Source organism: Rhinolophus ferrumequinum, chromosome 22 (genome assembly GCF_004115265.2).
Source record: "Rhinolophus ferrumequinum isolate MPI-CBG mRhiFer1 chromosome 22, mRhiFer1_v1.p, whole genome shotgun sequence".
Classification (NCBI taxonomy): domain Eukaryota; kingdom Metazoa; phylum Chordata; class Mammalia; order Chiroptera; family Rhinolophidae; genus Rhinolophus; species Rhinolophus ferrumequinum.
In genome coordinates this window covers 1799163-1814580 of record NC_046305.1, presented here as the reverse complement: position 1 = coordinate 1814580, position 15418 = coordinate 1799163, and the positions used below count along the sequence as shown (strand labels likewise).

General features: G+C 50.9%; 1 protein-coding gene across 5 annotated transcripts; it reads right to left on the bottom strand.

Annotated features, from left to right (window-relative positions):
* Positions 1–1622: 1622 nt before the first annotated feature.
* Positions 1623–15159, bottom strand: LOC117015286 (butyrophilin subfamily 2 member A2). Of its 5 annotated transcripts, none has more exons than XM_033093863.1 (11): positions 14902–15159; positions 11789–11911; positions 10972–11055; positions 9228–9523; positions 8711–8896; positions 7775–8122; positions 7178–7459; positions 5340–5510; positions 4851–4871; positions 4727–4753; positions 1623–3215 (listed from the first exon to the last, which is right to left on the bottom strand). In XM_033093863.1, the coding sequence occupies exons 5-11, from the start codon at positions 8781–8783 to the stop codon at positions 2593–2595; spliced, it is 1545 nt and encodes a 514-aa protein (XP_032949754.1). In that variant the 5' UTR covers positions 8784–8896; positions 9228–9523; positions 10972–11055; positions 11789–11911; positions 14902–15159; the 3' UTR covers positions 1623–2592. The 5 variants fall into 5 exon arrangements, with proteins under 5 accessions (XP_032949754.1, XP_032949752.1, XP_032949753.1 ...); XM_033093861.1 differs by having other exon boundaries at positions 5286–5510; positions 10972–11052; XM_033093864.1 differs by having other exon boundaries at positions 3076–3440; positions 5286–5510.
* Positions 15160–15418: the final 259 nt, after the last annotated feature.

The window sequence follows — 15418 nt, the reverse complement described above, 5'->3', positions numbered from 1 at the left end:
ACGAAGAGAAGAGAGGAGAGGGGAGGGAGGGGAGGGGAGACTAATAGGTTGTAAATGTGAGAGATTCCGAAAGAATCTCTTTTTCTCCAAAGAAATGAGACATTCATGCCAGTAATTGTCAGTATCCTCGAAGACCTTTTCCACCTGCGGCCTCCACTCCCTGCCCTTGGCCCCTACACACCTCCCCCATACCAAATCCTTTCCAAATTATCAGGCATACAAATTAGTAAGCCTTCAAGTTACTTGGGGGAGGAGAAATGGGTTAAGACAACCTTATGGTCACATTCCAAGAGACCTGTACGTCTCCTAAGGAAAACAGAGAACAGTTTCCCACCATCTCTCTTGCCCTCACCACTAGGATGCTGTCAGTTTTCACTTCTGTGTATCCTCAGGCTTTGAACCCATGGGAGGTAGGAGCCCAGAGACCTAGAGAATGAAGAGCCACCCAGCCGCACACAGTTCTGCTTTTTCCATTCTGTAGGAAGAGTGGTTTTATGGCCTTCTTGGCAGAACGATGGGGGGAGACCCCAATTTCCCATGCCTAATCCCCTCCTGGCAAAAGTAACTAGGGGTTACTGGGGGACGGACTGAAGTGGGGCAGTGAGGCCTCAGAAGAGGGAACTGGTGGAAGACTGAGGTTAGAGAACAAAGGCTGCTGGTTGCCCTGGGTGGCTGCTTAAGGTACCTTTTGGCTGAGTTGTGTAGTCACTGGTTTGGAAAGGCAGAGTCCTCCTCCAGGGGACACAGCCTCTTTACTGACCCAACTGTTGTCCGCCACCTAAGGCAGATGCAAATAAAATAATTGCAACTCGCTGTTTTCAAGAAATAAAGGAAAAGCTGCTCTCACCAGGTGAGCTGAGTCAGGTGAAATGGACAAGTCTTGGAAGTGAGGACTCCCAGGGAAGCAACAGATGGGACAAATGATGACACTTCCCCAGAAATAGGTTTTTGATGAGAAAGGTCCCTCAAGGGCAGAAAAAGTAAGAAGGGCATTCTAAAAAAATTAAATTCCCCGTGCAGAAAATGAAACTAGACATTATCTGCTTATTTGGACTTTGGTTTTTAAGATGGTTCTTGCTCTGTTTGGTTCTCAAGATGTTGCTGTTCTAAATGGAAGAGGGGATGTGTAATAATTCAGTGACCGACAGTGACCTCAAGGGGACCACAAACCCCTAATGGGCAGGTCATGGTGGGTCGTCAGGCCCCAGGACTGTAACTTTTTAGTGAAAGGTTATCTGGGCCTTAAGCAAGCCCCGTCCACTGTCCTTGTACATCAAGGTTCACAGACCCTTGAAATACCAGAAGCCATCCTCTTTTTCATGCCCTGGGTAACCACCCTCAAAGGAGCACATGGTCTTGTTAACTGTCCTGCACCTTGCTTTCTCCACCTTCATGCAATCGTCCTTCCCTTCCTTCTCTAATTCCAAGTGCACAAAAGGTACCGCCAAACTGTCATTCCCGGGAGCATCTGAGACCTTGCTGGTGGGCAATGTCGTGGATTTGCCTCAAATAAACTCTTATGAAAATTCCCTACAGGTTTGGAATTTCTTACATCAACAGATACAAGAATTCTGTCTTCTCTTAAGCCAGACATAATATTTGCAGAACAAACAATTCCACACACTTCACTAACGTTTATTTTGCTTTGCAAACGAGTTATTTTTCACAAAATGTTATTTATATTAGCCTGTAATCAGTTTATAACTTTCATTTCAATACAGATTATAAATACATCTCTAAAGCTTTTCAATCCAATATAGTAAATATTGGCAGATATAAGCAAAACAAGTGAAAGCTGTTTCAGGTCCTCAGTAATTTTTAAGTATATAAAGGCATCGTGACAAGAAACTGGACACCGCTGTCAAGAAACTGGACACGGAGCTGGACCTGTGACTGACTGGATTCACTGCTCACCTGCTCAGTCGGGACCTTCAGCTCAGGCCACTGGCGCTGAGTCCTGACTCCTTGTGTATTGCAGGGGCACCGGAGCCGGCCAGATCCAGATGTGTCCTCCACTTTCATCCCAATTCTAGGTCTGGGGAGCCTTACTGTGTGGGCTGGAAATCTTAGGTGTGAGGTGGAAATGGACCATAAGATCCTGGGACCCCCTTGGCTGTCACGGTGAGGCTTAGCCACCCCAACAGCCCTGCCCCTCGCAGCTCTCTGCTCCCTCTTCCTCTGTCACTGACCTCCAATGTGGTGCCCCCTCCCCTTAGAAGGCCCTGGGGTTCCCTTCTTCCTCTCAGACCCCGGTGCCCTCACCCAAATCCACCGTGTCTGATGTCAACTCAAGCACCATGCTGAATGTGACACCCTGATGTCAAAGCAGCAGGTTTTCAGCCTGTGGCTTTCTCACACTCTTTTCTTGGTTGGGAGCCATATGGCAGCACAAGTTCCCCTGAGACGGGCTCCTGCCCCATGGCTACAAGCAAATGAGCTACTGAAGCAACAGCCCAACGAGGGAGAGATGGTGCTGAGGCCTGAAGAGGGTGTCAAGGTGGCCTCTGGAAGGGTCTTCTGTAACCAGAGGGCAAGAGGGCGGCTTTCCTCTGGGGGCGCTGTGCCCCGCCGATAGAGATGGCCAGGGCTTCTCTACTTAGCTCCGAAGCCGAGGAATTGGTGCTGGTAACGGCGGCGGGCCCCTGGCCTGTAAAGAACCAGGCCATCCTCGGGCACTGTGATCCCATGGGCCCCTGTGAACGCTGGGCAGATGAAGATGGGGCTGTCATCAGACCCCAGCCTGAAGAAGGGTCTCAGGGGCCCAGAGAAGAGTGAACGGGGACACGTGTAGAGGTGTGACCTGTCCCTCATGTTATAGAAGGTGATATCTCCAGCTTCGTAGTCCAGGAAGACGCCCACCCGCTGGAGGCGCTCCTTCAGCGGAAGGATCTTCGCGGGGGAGGATAAGACGCGGTACTTGTTTCCGAACATCTCTAGGGTCCAGAAGCCATTCTCCGGGATCAGCATCGCCTCCCCTTTCCTCTCCACACTGTCCCTACAAACCCCCACGGACCAGACCATCACGTTTTCAACCTCCACCTCCCAGTAGTGCTTCCCCGAGGAGAAGCTCTCCCCGCCCAGGACGCACGGCCGGCAGTCGAACCTCTCAGGGTTATCAGGCAAGCTCTGCCTGGAGGGGCCCCGCCGCACGCTTCTGCAGTTCTCTGCCAGGAAGAGCTCGGGGTGAGCGGTGTCTGGGTCCAGGACCACATCAGCTGCAGAGGAAGTCTCAGGTTTAGGCTTGGGGCTTCAGGAGGTTGTGCAATTCCTGGTTCCCAGAGAGGGCCCCCAAAGCTGGGGGAGAGCCCCCCAAGTGGCGGCCTTTTCCACGAAGGCCCCTTGATCCCGCTCCCAGGCAGCTCCCAGACCGGGAAGTACTGAGGCTGCACTTCTCCGGCCTGAGTGCCGGCAGCGTTGCCTCAGGTAGAGGATAGCTGGCGCTATAAGAAGTGAGAACGTTTAGCAAATGAGCTGCAATCACCGGATCCCACTTTCGCTCCGTGTGCTTAGATCGTCCCCTTTTTCTATTCAAGGCCTATGATCTCTGGGACCCTTCTTAGTTGGAAACTTTCCAACTTGGCTTAAACCAGCGGAGGCCCTGGCCCCTCCCTGTGCCCCATGGAGCAGTTAAGGCCTATTTCTCGCTGCTCAGATGCTGGGCAGGGAAGGTCCTTTCATGGGTCCTCTGTGTTCCACCAGTTTTACCAGGTGACAACTGACTTCAATGACTAATAAGGGTACCCTTCAAAGGCTAAAAAAGGAGGATAATGTCCCCAAAAGCCAACCTGCTGCCTCAGTTTTGCTTTAAAAACCTGAGGTCTGCAGCTGTGACCTCTCTGGATACAGCAAATGCTTGAGACCCTGACATTCTGCAGACCTCTCCCACCTACAGCTGTTATTACCGAGGCAACCTAACTTCTGTTGCGTTGAAGTGATTTTCCCCTTTCCCCACACTGTTTCGCCTGATGGGACAATTTTGAAATTCACCTAAAGAGGGAAGGTCCAAGGACCATGGCATCCAGTAAGGCCTGGATTCTTTGGTGCCTTTGAGCAGAAGGTGACCAATCATAAAATGCAAACTGCTCATGAGGATAGGCAGTTGGATTCTGTGCGCTCCCCGTGATCCCAACCCCCTCCCCACAAAGGCTGGACACAGTATCAGTGTTCTCTTGGGGCAGGACGGCATTTCTGGCACCTATTTGTCTACCCGAGACAGGCTTGGGGAAGCTTACTGCCTGTCCCACACATGGCTCAATTGTGTAGCCTCTCTACCATCTCCCACGTTATCAATAGCTAAGCCAGTATCGTTTTCTTTCAAATTAATCCAGGATCCAAAGGGCAACAACTACTGAAACGTAACCTTTGGGGAGGTTACCTTTGTGGTCAACCTCTGGGACTCATGGATGAAATTACACTAAAAAAGAAAGGGCAGTGGGAAGAAAGTGAAGAATTGACTAAGAGCTACAGGAATTCCCTGACAGAAGCACAGGCGTCCTGCTCTGGAGGAGGAGGGGGGACTATTGCCAGTGAGCCAGCCCCACCCACTGCCACCCCCCAGCCTGCACCACCGGGGTGGGGGGGATGCTGCCAGCCCCTGCTGCCCCAGCACCAGCCCCTGCTGCCCCCAGCCTGCCTTAGGCCCCCTTGTTCATCTCCTCTCATGTGTCCTGTTGACTTGCTAGTGGGGAGAAAGTTCAGGATCTGAGGGAATGTCAGAGGCGCTCACCAGCATGTAAGAGGCTTCTTCTCCATCCTGCAATGGGACAGACAGAGAGGTGAGCCTCACAAGACAACAGTAACCAAGCAGAATACAAAGTGTGCATGGAGTGGTCGGGAAACGCTAAACTTACGCAATTCTTCTTGCAGTTGCTCTGAAAGAAAAGAAAACAAAAGGAAAAGAAACAAATGAATGTTCTCAACAGAAGAACTAGAGGATTTGAGTCTGGATTAAACAATGAAGGCCTAGCACTTTCTATGAACCTGCCGTTCATCCCCTTCCCCACGCCCAGGGAATTACCCAGATATCAGCAATGAGATATGACCAGGTGGCTGGATATTGCCAGTACCTATTTAGGCTTGCTTTTGTTCAACAATACGGTGCTCTCTGTAGCCAGGTGAATGGATTCAACATTTGCTAGGTGGGCAAAAGCGAGCTCTGAGGGGTCAGTGACAAGGGCACTAGAGCTCCAAGCCCTAGCTGCTGCCTCTTCATCCTGTTTCCCAGGCTCATAGCTGCCCGAGCTGTGTCCTTTGAACGCCAGTGAACTGTCCTCCTGCTCTTTTACCTTTTATTAGACGTTCTTTCTCTTTTTCCACACGTTCTCTCCCCAGTTCCTTACGTGCAATTTCTTTCTCTTTGTTTTCAATCTCTTTTTCCATTGACAGAATCTCTTTTTCTCTGTAGAGTTTCCTGATGAGACGGATGCTGCCCCCAGTGATGAGGAGGAACAGAACAGGCAGGGTGATAGCCAGGGCCACCGTCCAGGGAGACGTGCTGGGAATAATGGGTTCTGGAAAGAGGGCCAGAAAAGTCCCACTTAGTGAGAAAAGGGGACCCTACTTCATTGGAAACTTTCCAACTTGAACTTAAACCCAGGGTGCAAGTGCCCCTCATGATACACACCTGAGGAGCTTCCTCAGGTCCCTGCTCTGGCGGCTTCTCTCTCAGAGACCCCAGATGAAAAAACAGACGTTGGCTCTGCACTGCCCCCCCGCCCCCAGTGGTGGCCAGGGCTGGGAGCTGATGAAGTTAATTCATATATTGGCACCCTCAAAATGGAGGCCACCTCAGTGGCCCACGTCACAAATCTATACCCAGGTCAGCCTGCACATACGTATGGGAAACCACATTGTGAAAGAAACCTAACAACACCAATCCGGATCCTGGTCCTGGGAAACAGGACCTGCTGGCCTTAGGTGGAGACCCTGACCTTCTTGCCAGTCAAACCCATTTCCGCCTCTACAACCCTCGCTCTTGCCCAAAATCCCTCAGGAAGAGTCTCCAGTGCTGGCAAGACCCTGCACTTCTCCAATCCAGGGATGGTTTTCCAACGAACACAAAATGTCAAACTCGTTACTAAATTGTCTTAGTTTTGTCCTTTGACAGGGCCCATGAGATAGAGAAGCATGAACACCTGGACTCCCTGTGGGAAGGACCAGGATGGATAAAAGCTAACCAGCTCTGCAGTGTCAGCACAGCCACCATCCTGACAGAAGCTACCATCACTCTTGCCTGGAATACTGCAATGCCCTCCTCTCTGTTTCCGCTCACATCCTGTGCAGTCTGTCCTCAGCATGGCAGCCCAAGTGAGATCGTGCTATTTCTTTGCTCAAAACCCCACAATGTTTCCTGTCTCACTCAGACTAAAAGCCAAAGACTAATTGCCAGACATGCTCCTGCCTCAGGCCCTTTGCATATGCTGTTCCTGCCACCTGGCTTGCTCAGACCTCAAATGCTCATTCCTCACTTGCCCAATTGCCGTCTTTTGAGTGAAACCATCCCTGGCCAATCGTATTTATAATTACAATTCCCTAGCCCTCCCTAAGTCCTCCCCTGATTAACTTCTCTACAGTACTTATCACCATCCGGTCTAATACAGCTTAAGTATTTCACTCCTTCTTTTAATTATTTTATTGATCACTCTCTGCTGTTCTAGATGTGAGCTCCACAAGGCTAGTGATCTTCATATATTTTTTCACTGATTTCTCTTTGGTTTCTAGAACAGTGCCTTGAACATTTGTGCTTCTTGCTAAGTATTTGTTGAACAAATTTATGAATGTCTGTAGATAGTTTCCCGTGTTCTTCTAACCCTTGGAAAGTTGCACGGGCAGGAAGGGAGGCCTCAGGGTACAGCACCACTGGTGTAGACAACCACCTGCCCATGTCACCCTCCATGTTTTATGATTGTTCTAAATGTTTAAAACTTGCTGCAGGATAAGAACCACAGCAGGAGGGAAACTTTCATATTCACCCACAGAGAAGAAACTCCTACTCGTGTGTTTTGAGACTCTCAGATTGTCCTTTGTGACAAGGGGAGAGGCCTCAGCTCAGCTGCAGCCTGCGGCTCTTCAGGGCCCAGGACCCTTCCACCCTGCCCCCCATGCCTGCTCCAGTTGCAATCTGTCCGTTGAGGATCCTGCATCCCCACGATGGGTCCCCAGAGGGCAGGGGACTGACCTGGAATGAAAATCACGGAGTCCTTCTCCTGGCTGAGCAGCGTGTTGTTGACGGAACAGGTCATGTTCCTCACCGAGCAGTCCCTGACGATCACGGCCAAGGTGACCATGAAGAGGCCGTCCGTGTCCTCGTTGTAAGCCTCCTCCAGGGCGGGCACGATCTCCCCATAAGGGTCCCTCCACACTGCGTGGGGCTCTGGGTACCACCCCACGGATGTGCACTCCAGCCGGAGGCCCCCATCCTCGTGGCCCTTCATTTCAATGAGGGGCTGGGAGCCCAGGCCTGGGGACAGAGAAATATGTCTAATTCTAAGGCACGTTGCTGACGAAGACCCTTCGAGATCCAATCTGTGGGGACTAATGTTCTCCCTGCTCAAGGCTGCAGCTGAGTTCAGTGTACGCCTCTCAGAGCTCTATGGCCACAGCTCGGCAGAGCAAACCCTCTCAGTGGACCCTCGGCCAGAGGGAGCAGCCCTCCCCGTTTAAAGGGGAGTCTAGGCAAAAACCTGCCAGCCTGCAGTGGGCCTGAGGTCTGGAGAGAAACTTGCCCCAAGAGCCACACTGTGAAAAAGCAACCAAGCAAAGCGCAGCACCGTACCTGCCACTATCAGGCGCATGACGGCCTCGTCGTAGGACCTGCCCTGCTGGAAGTAACAGCGGTACACGCCGTTGTCGCGGGCCGTGACGTTGTGTATGGTGAGCGCCACGCTCCCCCGGCCGATGTCCTCGCTCACAAAGGTTGTCCGTCCGCGGTACTCTTCCATCTGCTCCTCTGTCCTCTCCCGCCCGCCCTTGTACACCAGCACGGCCGGGGAGAACTGAGACCGGAACCACCGCACCTCCATGTCCTCCGCACTTTTCTCAGGTGCCAGGTGACAGCGTAACGTGGTGTTTTCTCCCACCATGACCAGGATGGGATTGGCTGGCCCCACAACGGAAAACTGGGCTGTTCAACAAAAGGGCAGAATCAGGCGGGCACCAGCCACCAACATCTAAGGCAGGAAAGGAAGAAGCTATTCCGGGGGTTAAACACAGAGGCTTCCTGGGCTGAGGGCTCTGGGGATAGTAGCCGGCTGGGGGCAGTGAGACATCTCTCGGAGGGAATCTGCTGAGGCTGCTGGTGTTGGGGAGAAACTTTGGGAAGCACATGAGCGCCTCACAGTCTAGCCCCACAGTGCTGTCCCCCGGTCTAGCCCAGTGCCCGGGCATAGTAGAAACTCGCACTGTCGGATGTGGTAACCACTAGCTAGTCCCAACTAACAGGTATGTGCTGAAAATGTACAATCCATATACAAAACGTGAACATTTAGAATAAAAAGTGTGTACTCTCTCGACATATTTTACATGAATTGAAAGCTTAAATGGTATTTTGATTATTTGGGGTTGTGTGCATTTCTGCCCACGGCGTTGGTATACTCAGGGAACACGCGTGGAATGAGAGAGTAAGAGCGCGCCGCTGGAGTCCCTCTCCATTCTGCCTGTGCGCAGAGGGAGGGAAGCAGGGACTTTTCTGCGCTGACAGAAGCTCTCTTACCTGAGACCAGTGTAGAAAGGCCCAGGAGCGGGAAGAAGAGCAGGGGGTCAGGCCGAGAAGCCGCGGGCTCCATAGCACCAGGGACGAGTCACCCAGGAGGCGCAGGACCGCAGGCCGTGGGCGCGGGAAAATCAGCCAGGGAGACTTGGCACCGCAGTCCTGATCTCGGTAAATGCCCTTGTGACCCTGTTGGTGCCATCAGTGCCCCACGTCTGTCCTGGACACCCCCTTCCTCTCCCGAGTGATTGACTCGTTGAACATTCCATGGAATAAGCCAACACACAACGATCCGCCCTGCTCGGCTCACTTCTCAGTCAGAGTTGAGTTTCTTCAGTTGTCACCTGATATCCTTCCACACCCTCCCCTCTCTTTCTACTCCTGGCCTCAGGCTGTGCGACCCCAGGTGACGCCAGGCGTGCAGCACCCCAGGGAGCCCCCGTCCCGCACCTGCCTTTCCCTCCCGGGCTCCGTCCCCCGCCCCGCCCCGCCGGGAGCGGAGCGCCCCCTCCCTTCCCACCTGCCAGAATTAACTTCTGCGTCTTCCTCCCTCCACGGAAGCTCAAACGACGATTTTCTGGTTGTCCCTCTCTCTAACCTGCCCTTGGGCACAGTCGCAACGGGAGAGCAAACCGTCCCCAAAGCGGAGAAATCTTTCCCTCTTCTCCCATCAGTGCCTGTGCGCGGCTGCAGACCGAGGAACCAGCGTTCTCTGTGATCCGAGTCCCAAGATTTCCAGTGATGATTCGGGGCCCAGGATTGGCTGGCGGTGGGTCAACAGCCAATGGCATCCCTGAGCCTACTCCTCACCAGTTGCTAGGTAGAATACACAGAAACAGTTGGAGCATTTAAAAAAACGCAACTGTAAATAGCCTTTAGAGTTTATCTACCCCTTTTAGTTTCTTTCTCTTTTCAGAAGGATTTTTCCCCCAAAGACTTGGGATTCTCCGCGGATCGTGGCTGGCGCCGCTGCTAACCACGAGGAGGGTGTGTGTGTGTGTGGGGGGGGGTGGGGGTGGTGTGTGTGTCTACGCGCAGAGGTTGTGGGTGGGAGTGAGCAGATGATGAAATGAACATAAGTAACCCTTGTCCCGAAGCCAAGGAATCTCATTTAAGTTGCTGGGCTTGTGGGGGTCAGGGGTAGGGTAGATGGGAGGGGGGACGCAGGGAGGGGTTGGGGGTAGAGAATGAAGCCAGCTAGGCAGCTGCAGCAGTTGTTCTGGAGACTGTCATTCATTCAGAAACCATGGTGTGACAGATATGAGGGTGCTGTGAGAGGCCAAAGCGCTTTCCCTTGTAAGAGACTGTTAGCATGTAAGAGACTGTTAGCATGAGAACTGCTATCTTCAGGTCAGGGTTAACAGCCCCTAGCCTGAAACAACATAATTATAAAATTCCAGGATGTGGGCAGTTGCAGCATGGCGACTAGAAGTCCTGTAGCTTATCTTATACTCCTGGTCTCCTTGTCCTGTAGTAAATCTTATACTCTTTGAAACTATGTAAGTCCTGTAAGTTTATCTTGTACTCTCAGAAGCTATGGAAGGCCTTGAAAATGCTATATAACCCCTTGGCTTTAAGTGTTTGGGGTCCTTGTTAAAAACCCGCTGCGTCGGGCAGAGACGGGGACCCCAGCCGGCTGGTAATAAACCTCGCTGTGTGACTTGCATTATTGTGCGGGTTCTCTGTCTGTCTGAGGGGGACAATTCCGGATCTTAACACCCTCAGGCGGGTGGCACTCCAGGGCCTGCAGGAAGATGGCTGCCAACCAAGACTCTGGGGGTGTTGGTTGAGTGCAGCGCCTCCTACACCTACAAGATGCCCCCTCCCTGTCCCACAGACCTCAATCGGGACGTTGTATAGATTTCTTCCAGAATAATCTTCCCAAGGCACATTCTGAACATTTCCCACAAGTGCCTAAATGCTTCTTCCAATTCCCTTGTGACTCAATTCAACACTGCAATTAGCACACTAGCCTTTTATGCCACTACTGCGATGCCCACGTCCCCCATGGCCATGGTATTAGCATAAAAACAGACATATAGATCAATGGAATAGAATAGAGAGACCAGTAATAAATTCTCACTTATGTGGTCAATTAAATTACAACAAAGCAGGCCAAGAAATACAATGGGGTAAAAGATAGTCTCTTTAACAAGTGGTATTGTGAAAACTGGATACATGCAAAAAAATGAAATCGGACCACTTTCTTACACCATATACAAGAATAAATCTATCAAAATAGATAAAAGACTTAAATGTAATACCTGAAACTGTAAAACTCCAGGAAGAAAACATAGGCAGTGAAATTTTTGCCATTGCTCATAGCAAAATCTTTTTGGATGTGTCTCCTCAGGCAAGAGCAACAAAGGAAAAAATAAGCACATGAGACTATATCAAATTAAAAAGTTTTTGCAGAGCAAAGGAAACCATCAACAAAACGAAAAGACAACCTACTGAATGGGAGAAGATATTTGCAAATGATATATCCAATAAGGGGGGGTTAATATCCAAAAATTATAAAAAACTCATACAGCTTAACACCAAACAAAACAAAAACTCCAATTAGAAAAAAAATGGGCAGAGGACCTGAACCGCTCTTTCTCCTGAGCGGACATGCAGATATTCAACAGACAAAAGGGTGGAGCTCGTTGACCCCAGGCTCACACCCCCATGTCCACCTACAGTCCAGGCTCAGACTTCACATTTCTCTGCTCCTCTGACTGACTTGGGCTTTGGGTCATTTTGTGACTCAGACTCTGGGTGAGTCCAAGGTTTAGTCAGGACCATGCAATGCCTCCAGCACCTCAAACGGACGCTACTGTCAGAGGTGTGGGGTGGGGTGGAGGGGTTGGGGCTGGCCTTTGGCAGAGCTCCCCTGGATTCCATGCAGAGGTATCTGGCTGGGACACCTGTCTCTGTGCTACTTCAGTGCTGGAACACTTCATGATAGGGATGAACACTGGACTGTGCATTCCTTCCTCATCATCTGTGATGTAAGAAATCGATGATTTCAGAGAAAGAAGCCAAGTGTAGAGGTTGGCCCACGGAGACCTGCATTGGTCATTCTCACCCCAGTCTCACCATAGGGCGCTCACACCACCTGGAATGAGATCCTTGAGCTGAGCAGGGTGGCTGGCCACACCTCAGGTGTGGGGTTGGGAGAAAGCAGGTGATGAGCTGTGGGTTCTGGGAGTGGAGAACAAGCTGGAGAAAAACAACTTTGTATTAAAGCACAACCAATAATAAAGCACAATGCAGGATGCATCTGCTAAGCACTTTTACATCTTTGGTCCTCCAGGGATTTGCAGAAGGTAGGTGACAGTGGGACGGGGAGTTGTTGCTGGGATGAAGTCAGAGAATGTGCAACTTTCTTCTTGGAAGAGAACCTTAATTGCGGCAGGTAGAATGGATAAAGCTGCTGAAATGAAGCTCAGGAAAGATACAGGTCCAATGAGTCATCAACTATTAATACCCTTAGGACACTTTGGATGGGATAAGTGCTCTGCAAGCTCCCTTCAGAATCTGAACGTGACTGTGGCAGCGTTCAAGGTCGACAGACCCAGCTGCAGGCACTGACTGTGCTCCTGACCGAGGAGCACAGCATGTTGGTTGGGCTTTTCCATCTGAGTTCATGTCTGCCTGCAGCAGTTCACTGGCTGTTACCACCTTGGACATATTAACCTCACTAACCTCCTCCACCAAATGGGTTGAGTCATAGTGAGACTTCATAGGAGGGTTGAGAAGATGGAGCAAGGTTGGGTGTGCGAAGCTTTTGGTACAATCAGTGCCTGATACCCAATGCTCAGGAAGTATGAGCTGTCACTCAAATAACTCTTACTCCAATTTACCCAGTTATATGTTATTCAACAGGCTATCCCAACAAATTGCAAATCCTTGAAGGGAGAGGTGCCTGGGCTGGGAATTCTTTATTTGCTCTCCTCTCCCCCTCCTTCCACCCCAGTCTGGTCCCTGTTCCTCTCCAGTTTGCTCAGGCCTCAGAGGCTGACCTGTGAGGACTATATTGGCAGCCTTTGCTGCTGGGGTTTGGGGGGGTGCTGCCAAGAGGAGGCAACAGCAGAAGACCCAAAGGGTGGAAGACGGAGCTCTCCAGGAATCTTCCCCCCAGCTCGCTCCCTACTGGGCCCAAATAACAGTGGCTGCCTCCCTGCTTAGGAGGCCTCAGCTCTGTTGGCACCTTCTACTATGGTTACAAGTCTCATCTACTTTGAAAATACTCTCCCCTTGCTCCTTCAGACCCACTGGTGGTGGTTCCTGCTGTAACCCCAGGGAATGTCACCATTCCTTGTTGGTGTCCCATAAACCTTTCCCTGCCCTTTGCAAATGGTTCCTCCATTAAATTCCCTGCAATGGACTTTCTGGACTGTGCCCCATTTCCTTCCATGACTGTGACTGATTTGATTATTTATCTCACTCATTTGCTCATGTCTTCAAATGTCACCTCATCCACGAAAGCCTTCCTTGATCCTTGTAGCCTGAAAAACTCTCTCCTTCCTATGAACGTTCAAAATCCTTGAGAAGGCAGGAGAGGAACCTGGAACTCCACTAACCCTATCAATTTGGGCTTTTAGAACCTGAGCCTTCTCGGAATTCACAATATCTCTGATCTACTCCAATTCCCCTCCTTTTCTCCTCATTCTTTTGCAGAAGGCAATCAAAGCTAAGGTGCTTTAACGGACTCTGTAAAGTCATGGGGCTAGGGAGCCACAATGTCAGGGTCGCCTCCTGCCCCTCCATGAAGCTGCTTCTGCAGCAGGCCCTGAGCTCTGCCTCAGCCACCCACACTGACCCTGAGGAGCAAGACCTCAGCTCAGACCAGCCAGAGGCTGCATCTGTTTCCGCTTGGGCCTGTCATGACCACACACAGCCAAAGGGAGCAGAGGAGAAAGTGCCAGCCAAATAGAGATGTCACACAACAGTGCAAAGTTCCTTGGCAAAAGCACATGCCACAGGTAGTTCTTTTTCTGCCCAAGCAGAGTTTATTTGCCCAAAGAGATAACACGAAAGGACTAATTCATTTTCTTGTTCCCTGTCCCAGGCTTTCAGCTGTACTTCCTCCACAGAATATTCCCTTTGCCCTACTTCCTGTTTTCTAGCATCTTGGCTTGAGTGATATGAAACGACTACTCTCTGTCTTTGTCACAGAAAGGGCACACTTGGGTCACAGGAGAAGAGACTGACGCAGAGACCAGGTAGGTGGGCACAGCAGCCCTCACAGCCTGCAGATTGAGCAAACACTGCTGCTTCCAAGGACCTGTTCTTCATCTATATGCATAATTTTATATAGTTTCCTTAAAGAGGACCCAAAATTGTATAAGCTTCAGGGCCCCAGAGGCCCATTTCGGAAGGAAGAGAAAGTGTCCACCTCCTGAAGGCTTTGGCCCAGAGGTGACCACCTTACTTCCACCCATATTCCATCGGTGAGAACTGGTGTATGGCCACTCAATGCCAAGGGATGCTGGGAAATGTGTTCCCTGGCTGGACAATTACTTACTGGTGATGGCTCTGTATTATGAAAAGGAAAAAAACCTGAACTTGAGTGGACAGTTTTCTCAGCCTCCACGAGGAAAGCAGTTATTCAGACCACACAAATAAAGCAAGTCTCCCTTTATGATTATTTATACTGGGAAGAACAAATGAATGTTGCATTCAATCTCTTCTGCTGTTTCTCCCCCTCCCCCTCCCCTCCCCCTCCCCCGCCCCCTCCCCTCCCCGCCCCTCCCCTCCCCTCCCCCTCCCCTCCCACTCTCCCTCCCCCTGCCCTTCTCTGTGTTATTGTTCGCCAAAAGAGAGGCACCTGCCAGAAAAGCTTGCTCAGCTGCGGGGAAGGCAATGCCTAACTGACAGTCAGAGCACCTGTAAAGGCTCATTCCCTCACTGAAAGAAGCACACACCTTTTAACACGGTTTCTGAGTGTTTCAAAAATAGACTGTACCTGAGGCCAATCTGTGGAATTCGAGAAGTTTGTCTTCAGGATATCTAGTCTCTTGATACTCAGTTTCTGATGCCTGGGTCTGCTGACTATATAACCCTATCCACAGGCAAAGCCCTTATCTATTTCACATTTGCTCCCCTGAAGGAATGAAGTTAGTGACAGAGGCCGGTGCCCAAACCAGTGGTTGAATAAGAAGAGAGACAGATTTTAGAGACACAGAGAATTTACCATCATTATTTACCTTGACTCATTTGCTCTGTTACATTGCATCTGACGTCTCTTATTTCTCCTTTGTCTGTCTGCAGGGGGACTGGAGTGCAACTGGTACGGGTGGGCTCGCCGGGGCTTGGCTGAAAAGGTTGGACTCTAGGCTCGGGGTTGTGTTCGGGTCAGCTCCGCAGGTCTCTTCCTTCTGCCCAGGAGCTACAAGAGACATGCTCCCCTCCGCTTCCCCCTTCCTCTCAGACCATTGGGTTCCTACTGCTTCTTCCTCCTCGGATTTCTCAGGTGCGAATCTTTAGGCTTCTCCGCCTCCTAGTGGCCACCGCGCATCACGGCACATTGTGTGCCTGGGAAACGGCGTCCACCTCTCACCTCCACCCCGCGGTTCCGCCTCAGGCCCCCACCTCCACACCCCACAACACTGTGTCCCGCCAGGTTTCCACATCTTTAATGCAATCTCAACTTTTTTTTACTGTGACCCACATTAAGACATACATTTTATATTGTAACGCAGGACACACGTTCAAATTTATGTA

What these genes read in the sequence shown, in the direction of transcription:
- LOC117015286 (XM_033093861.1), bottom strand. Translation starts at nt 8,783, where the DNA reads ATGGAGCCCGCGGCTTCTCGGCCTGACCCCCTGCTCTTCTTCCCGCTC. An exon ending in GAAAGAACGTCTAATAAAAG is followed by an intron (nt 4,872 to 5,285) that starts GTAAAAGAGCAG and finishes CTTTTCTTTCAG; the next exon opens with AGCAACTGCAAGAAGAATTG. An exon ending in GCAACTGCAAGAAGAATTGC is followed by an intron (nt 4,754 to 4,850) that starts GTAAGTTTAGCG and finishes GTCCCATTGCAG; the next exon opens with GATGGAGAAGAAGCCTCTTA.